Source organism: Chenopodium album, chromosome 13 (genome assembly GCF_948465745.1).
Source record: "Chenopodium album chromosome 13, dcCheAlbu1.1, whole genome shotgun sequence".
Classification (NCBI taxonomy): Eukaryota; Viridiplantae; Streptophyta; class Magnoliopsida; order Caryophyllales; family Amaranthaceae; genus Chenopodium; species Chenopodium album.
Window position 1 is genome coordinate 8,591,063 of NC_137846.1, and position 7,731 is coordinate 8,598,793.

Here is a 7,731-nt window from a genome sequence, read left to right on the forward strand (position 1 = left end):
TTTTTTATTATTTATTATGTTTTGTTTTTATTTTATGTTATTATGTTTTGTTTAAATTAATTATCCCAAAATTGCACTTAGCTACATTTTTATTATATTTTGTTTTAATATTTTAATTCAAATGTTTTAATAAATTAAGTCAAAATTGCACTAAGCTCCATTTTATTTATTTAATTTTTTTTCGACCTAAATATATTTATGATCATGAATGGAATGGAGACTTTGTTTTATTTTTAAGCAAATAACTTTATAGTAGGGTTGGAGTTTGTGAAACGTGATGGCAAAAAAGTGGCACATAGCTTGGCAAAACTTAGTAGTACCTTTGATAGTCTTCGTGTATGGTTGGAGGAGTATCCTAGTGATATTCATGAACTTGTAATGGCTTATTGCTGCCTCTCTTCTTCTTAATAATAATTGAGCTTGTTTCCCGTCCAAAAAAAAAAAACAAAAAAAAGTAGGGTTTTTTTAGCAGTGGGCCTAAGTTGATGGGCCAATCACATTGCTAGGATGGTGAAAGCCCAAAAGTTATACCCTTTTGAAAATAATACAAAATTCTCCTTTTAATTTTCAAAATTCTCGTATGCAATTTTTTTATTTTTTGTTTTTTTAATCAATTAAGTCAACATTGCAGTAAGATTTACACGTATTTTATATGACCATGTGGGCGTAGTCAACCTTGATACAAGAATAAAAAAGTTTTCAATTGTTGATATATCGAGGGATCCTATTGAACAGAGGGTGAAAGGTCGTATCCACACTTCCATGAATCGAGTGTTCTTCGTGTGGGAAAACAGGATTGGAGCTGACCCATCAAACATCACACTTATGCATGAGAGAAAGTACTTAAAGCCAAGCCAGACCGTGAGCGATGCCGGGATTCGTAACAATGATAAGGTGGTGGCTTTCAACAATGCTTACTAAGTTGGATGCGGATTAGGTCCACCCTTTTGGAAGTGTTAAGGCAAATGTGAACCTCGAGTATCATGGACTCCATTGACATCCACCTTCTTTTGCTTTATTAAATGGTGGGTAGTATCCTTGTAGGTTTGAAGTTCATTAGATGATTTGTAGTCTGATGTTAGTACACCAATATGTGTTAGTAGTCAACTTTTGGTTAATTTGGATATGAACTTTTGTAATATATTATGATGTAGATGGGATGTTACTCTTTATTTTGGTAACTTTGCCTTTTGTGATTGGTATTATTTTGATTTTGTTTCAATTATTTTGAATGTTAGTGGAATTTGAAATAAGTACACATCATATTTGATAATTGATCTCGTTAGAGTACACATCATATTATTTTACCATATTCGTTATTTAATTGATCTCAAACTAATTTTGGAAGGAATTTAAATAATTATATACAATATGTTTGGATAAAACTTGGGCCTTTTGCCATTTGGCTAATCTGGTGAAACGAGTGTAAAAGCTATTTGGCCCATTATGATTTTGGCATTTGGCTAATCTAGTGAAATGGGTGTAAAAGCTATTTGGCCCATATTAAAAAATGGTCCATATTTAAACATATCAATTTAAATACAGTCCATACTTAAATACAACCCATATTGAAACAAATGGGTCTAAAATGGGTGTAAAAGCTATTTTGGCCCATATAAAAAAAGTTTATATTTAAAAAACATAACAATTTAAATACAATCCATACTTAAATACAACCCATATTTAAACAAATGGGTCTAAAATGATGAACAATCCATAGTAGTCCAAAATGTTGGGAAATCATTTTGCCCATTACAATGGATATATAAGCCCATTACAATTACACAATTACACAATAGCCCATTACAATTAAACACCCCATATGGCCACCACATCAGAACTCAAATGAATGGGTTGGAGATGACACATCAATCACACGTTTATATCGTTTCCTTTTCACGACAGTATCTCCATCCTTTGTTGCGCGCTTCCCGTTTCCATTACTGGCTGTAGCAGCCTTGCCTCCGTTACACCTCTTACCGCAATTTTTTTTCCCTGAATTCATAACCCCAAAATATAAGACAACAAAATCATTACCCCAATACAGACACATAACACACACTAACATAAACATAATAAAAAAAAAAATTAACAAAACAACTGACTTGATTCTTGGGAAGCACATTTGGAACTTCATGTCCACGTGAAACATTTTTGTTGGTAGCACCCGGTTTACATTTAGGCAACTTGAAACCTGTCTCCGCCAACGACTTGTTCCTACTTCCCTTGGCCTCTTCAAAGTCTTTGGATCCTTCACAATATTGGTGTTGTTGGACTGAAAACCTACCTCCATCACCGAAGGGAAATCTGATCCCGCAGCCTCATGCCCTATCACAAAAGCTGATGTAGGAGTACTACCATGTTGTTTCTGTTGACTGTTAGATCCAATTTCAGAAGGTGGAGGTAATTCCGAACAGTCAATTAATTGTCTGTTCCTAAACTTCTCCCTACTTTCCTTGACATCAATTTTTAACTTAGCTAAATTGTTCATAACAATTTCAACTGTTGCATCATCGGCCGTAGCTGCATCGTCAAGCACGGCCTCATACTCAGACAACATCAAGTTGAACCTCTTCACTTCAATACTTTTGGTGGGGTCATGATATGGCACTACGACCCGGACATGCTTCCTTGGCAAGTCTTTCCTCCACCGATCAAGGATGTACTTCTTAGGCAAATCATTGACGTAATTTTGATCAAGTACACGAATGCAGTGTTTGCAAAGGATGCCAAATGTTTCAAACTTGCAACAGTCACATTTTACTTCTTTTGTGACAGAATTAAATGTCACAGAGTACAACCTTCTCATCTTCGTCAGTTTTTCCTCGCTACAACCTTCAGGAACAATCCAGACCCTATCCTCCATCACATACTCCCAATTACTTTCATCTAATTGTCGATGAAAGTGATAAACAACGTACAACATGCGTGCGCACTCCTGTTGCACTTCTTGAAATTTTGCATCGGTATAAAGTTTTTGGAATAACTCTTCAAGCCTGAAACCACTAACTAGCCTCCTCACATACTTCATCCCCTTGTCATCTGCAGTTGTTTCATCTTCGACACGCTTCTCCATAGCTTTGCAATACTGTTGTGGAAACTTAAATAATTTGGTTTTCCTTGTAACAAATCCATCGAAAAAACTGTTAATGCTTTCCACCCGTTGGGTGGTCTTCATTCCTGCCCAAAAATAATCTTTCATGAAGGCTGGCACCCACATGTGTCTCTCATCATACAAACCCTCCAACCAATCATTTCCCTCAAGGTCATACTCTTTCATTAAAGAACACCAACTACTTTCAAACTCTTCCGCCGTAAAGCTCTCGTATATGACGGCCTTCAAGGGATTTTTGAAATCATGGTATCTGCTCAAAACATTACAAAATTTATGAATCAACCTTGACATCAATATTTTTAGATTTCAAGAGCCACGGAAGATGGACATAGATTTGCTAAAATTCACATGACACCCTTTGATTATTGACCTCAATTTATAAGGCAAATCTTGTATCATTTCCATAACATCCTCTAGATGCAAATCGAATCCTAAACTTGGGAGCATAATGTGTATCAATTAAACAAATGAGAGAGATATATGGCCATTGAGCGAGTAATGGAATCTTTGTATATAATTATTGGAAAATGATTGATGGTGTTAAAAAGTTTAGGCCGCAAAATGCAAACAAAATCAATTAGATTACCAACAAAGGTTGCCTGCAATTAACCATCAAATCTATATTGTAGAAAAATAGGTCTGAAACAAAAGAGTTTATGATATGTTATAATCTAAGCTATAAAATATCCACCATTAAGGGTCTAAATTCTATAATAGTTCAATATGCTTCATAAAAAAATTAATATTAATATTGAATAACAAAAATTGTTTGACAATCTTTATAATGGCATGCTTTGTCATCATGATTTTATCTATTTCCCAATTGATATTTATGTATTATGACAGATGTCAGATGCATGTTCTTATTTATGTATTATGACAAGTTAAGTTCTTTCAAGTTTAATAATGAGCAACCAACTATAGCAAAGAATGAGCCTAAGACCTCTCACACAAGAGACATTGCAAACAATATAAGTTACCAGCAACCATATAGGGATAATCAATTTTAAACTAAACTAATAAACATTAAAACATACACAAACAAGGATAAGTGAACAACTTACAACTCAAGCTTCCCAAGTTTCTCTGGCAGTTTCTTCAAAATATGCCAAATGCACCATCTGTGCCTAGAACCGGGCATAACTTCAGCCAATGCTCTACACATTGCAGGTGCTTGATCGGTGAGTATTGCCCGGGGTGGTTTGTTGTTCATGGCCAACAACCACTGCTTAAACACCCATATATAAGTCTCTGTGGTTTCATGAGGGACAAGAGCACATCCAAGCAGGATGGATTGGCCGTGATGGTTGACCCCCACAAAATTAGCAAACGGCAACTCATACTCGTTCGTCAAGTACGTTGCATCAAAGCACACCGCATCACCAAATTCCTCATAAGCAACACGGCTACGAGCATCAACCCACATAACGTCTTTCAATCGACCCTCTTCATCTAACTGAATAGCATGATAAAAATTTTGGTTGTCCCGTTGCATGTATTGAAAGTACCTCATCATGGCTGCAGCATCTCCACCTTGCATTTTAAGCCTCCTCTCCTTGTACACCTCATGTTGGAGGTCCTTAACATTTGGCATGTTTTCAACACCGCCTTTATCCACAGCTAAGCAACCATGGATCTTTTTAACAGGAACCCCTACTTCATAATAATTGAGGCACCTCCTCCTCAATGTAGCGGTGTAATTCTTCATACGGTATTCTTTGACTAATTTAGACAAATCAGGGTTCACCTCATGCACATGATTTAACTCAACCTTCCGGACCTCCCAAGAACCTTCTGCAGTAACACCAGCATATAACATTGCAAGGCAAAAGCATTTCTTGGACTTCCTTTTCCCACGAGCAAGCTCATCCTCACCAATTACACCATTCACAACACCTCCAGTACTACCCTCACCCATGGCCTTCGCCCGTTTTTTTGCTTCCCTTCTGGCCCTGAGGTTAGGTGCACCCCAACACTCACACCTCCAAGTACAACAAAGCTTTACATTCTTGTCTTTCTTAGACGAAGACCACTGACACCTAGTCACCCCAAAACCAACTTGTTTTTGAAAATCATACCTAACTTCGGAGGCTCTAACACAAGAACACCCCTATTACTAGAATGTATGGTGTCAACTGTTTGAACAGTACCAATAGGTGGTGACATGACAACAGTGAAGTTTCTACAGAATCTGGAACCAGTGAAGTTCCACTCTGGGGAGTAATGCATTTATTTTCAAGAATTGGAACCAATGGGGATGTACTAGGACTGCTACAAAACTCATTTTGCATAAATGCCATAGAATCACTCAAATCACCATCAATTGCATCCATTTTTCCTTACATTCACAAATTAAAAACCATAACTAAACCAGAAACAAAATCAAATCCACACTGCAATTGCAGACCAAACCACCGTCCACGTAAAATAAAACAACAGAAAATTAAGCTACAACACCCAAACAAAATTGAGGTAATAAGTGCACAGTCAAACATTCTTCAAGTGCTTCAAAACAACATTAAACTCAAGCACACTAAAATGGAGTACAAAATCAAACCAAAAGAAAATACAATGCAAACTCAACTAATTGAAACACCAAATCATTATGCAATTGCAATGGAGTGCTTGATCAAACAAAAATTCAATGCAAGCTAAGCTCATTAGCGATTAATTCACCCAAACGAAACCAATTCAGACCAAAATTCAAAGCTAACTATAGCAAACTCCAACCAAAAGCAAACCAAACCAAACTCCAACCAAAATCACCATCAATTTAGCGATTAATTCACCAAACAACCCCAAAATCAGCAATTTTAAACTTCATTCAAACAATTACAACCAAATATGTCCGAAAAAATTAGAAATAAAAAAGTTAAATTTTTCCGGGTACAAGAGACCGGCAATTACGCACCTTAAACTAAGCCGTTAATAGCCAACGACCAGAGGAGATTCACCGATCACTAAGCTTAGCTAAGCTAACACCATAACTACCGCCGTCGTCGACCTACTGTGTTATGAGTCTCTCTTCGATCTACTCTAATTTCTTACCCTTCAAACCTTCAAAATAACGACGTTAACAAATTTACTGTACATTCCCACTTGCCAAATCACCTAGCCAAATTTAAAAATAATATTTAACTGCAAGCAATGCACTTATTTACGCTTAATGCCATTTGAGTTGCATTTTATGTTACTCATGATGAGTAACCTGGGCAACCTCGTTTTTTTTATGCTTAAAATTTTATCCTTGAGTTTGATTAATAAAATTAATTATGTTTAAAGTTAATTAAGCATAAATATATGTTTTTATTGAAGCTTTAAGAGGTTTTTCATCATATTATATTGTTGGAAATTACTTGGGTTAGTAATATTAATTGTTGGTTGTTTTTTAGGAAGTGATTATTTCCTAAGAGACTTTTAATTGAGTATAAAAGTGATGTGTTGATAAAGTTTTGAAGGGTTTTTAATTAATCTAAAGTGATGGAAATAGTTTCTAAGTACTACTTTTGATGTTTTATAAAGAGGGTTTAATCACCCATTAAAAAGGGAGATTATTAGGGGTTTTTAAATAATTTTTAGATTTTTATTAAACTTTAAACTTGCTATAATTTCATGTATAAGAGTGTATTTTAAGGTTTTTATGAAGAAAATTTAAAGAACTATATATAAGCCTTTAATTTTAACTAAAGGAAAAGTTTTAAAGTGTTGTTTAATTGGATTTTGAAGGTTTTTAAGTAAGTTAGTACTGCTGTAAATTTAATTGCTTGGGTATTTATTAAATTATTGTTGTTTTGTTTAGGGGAGGACTTTATAGAAGGTGATTTCTAGTTAGTAAAATGGCATACCAATTCGTTTATTCAAGGTACGTATGAGTTACGAAACCTTGCTTTTAGGTGCATGTTTAAGGACTGATCGAGAACTTAGTATCATGTATAGGGATGACTGGGTTAAATTGTTTGGTTATACATTGTGAATTTTCGTATGACGTGCACTATTCTATATTGCAAGTATTGTTTATGCTCTAATTATGCAAGGTGCGCTTAGAGGCAAAGGTATGTGATTGGTGAAATGATTTATTTATTACTCATTTATGATTATTGAAATAGAATGAGTAAAGGAAGAACTCAAGTCTTATGAGACGAGGTTAAGGTTTTGGGGGTGCCTTATGCACTCAAGGTGTTTATACACCGAGGTAGTTAAAGGAACCAATAATGAACATTGCTTGTCACTAATTAATCAAGAATTGAATTGGAAATTTGGTGTACTTGATTGAATGGATATTGGATTGATTGTATTGCTTGCATATGAGTCATCACCAAGTCTAAACTTGTAAATCACGTAAAGTGCAAGATGGATGAGCAATAAAACTCTAGATTTGTGCACATCTGGAGTAATGACAATCAGGGGTTGGGGTACACGGGGTATTAGCCGTGCACTTTTCTTGAGGCCGTCTGATCTACGAGTCTCTTATTTCAAATATTTCTTTTCAAAAACTAGGAGTTAGATGAGATCTCATACTAGCTACGGTCACGGAATCGCGCCCGTGGTCGTTGGATGTTTTATTGATATTTCCGAAAGGAGGCATGGGGTTTTCTTTTATTGATGTCCAAATGGAG

At 35.5% G+C, this 7,731-nt stretch overlaps 1 protein-coding gene across 1 annotated transcript; it reads right to left on the reverse strand.

The window, feature by feature from the left end:
• Positions 1-1,834: 1,834 nt before the first annotated feature.
• LOC145575157 (protein FAR1-RELATED SEQUENCE 6-like) lies at positions 1,835-5,448 on the reverse strand. Its single transcript, XM_081633065.1, has 4 exons — positions 5,288-5,448; positions 4,180-5,154; positions 2,188-3,365; positions 1,835-1,995 (listed from the first exon to the last, which is right to left on the reverse strand). Exons 1-4 carry the CDS (start codon positions 5,446-5,448, stop codon positions 1,835-1,837), a joined length of 2,475 nt encoding a protein of 824 aa, XP_081489191.1.
• Between the last annotated feature and the right edge of the window lie 2,283 nt (positions 5,449-7,731).

What these genes read in the sequence shown, in the direction of transcription:
- LOC145575157 (XM_081633065.1), bottom strand. Translation starts at nt 5,448, where the DNA reads ATGGATGCAATTGATGGTGATTTGAGTGATTCTATGGCATTTATGCAA. An exon ending in GATTCTGTAGAAACTTCACT is followed by an intron (nt 5,155 to 5,287) that starts GTTGTCATGTCA and finishes TGGGGTGACTAG; the next exon opens with GTGTCAGTGGTCTTCGTCTA. An exon ending in TTGGCGGAGACAGGTTTCAA is followed by an intron (nt 1,996 to 2,187) that starts GTTGCCTAAATG and finishes TTATGAATTCAG; the next exon opens with GGAAAAAAAATTGCGGTAAG.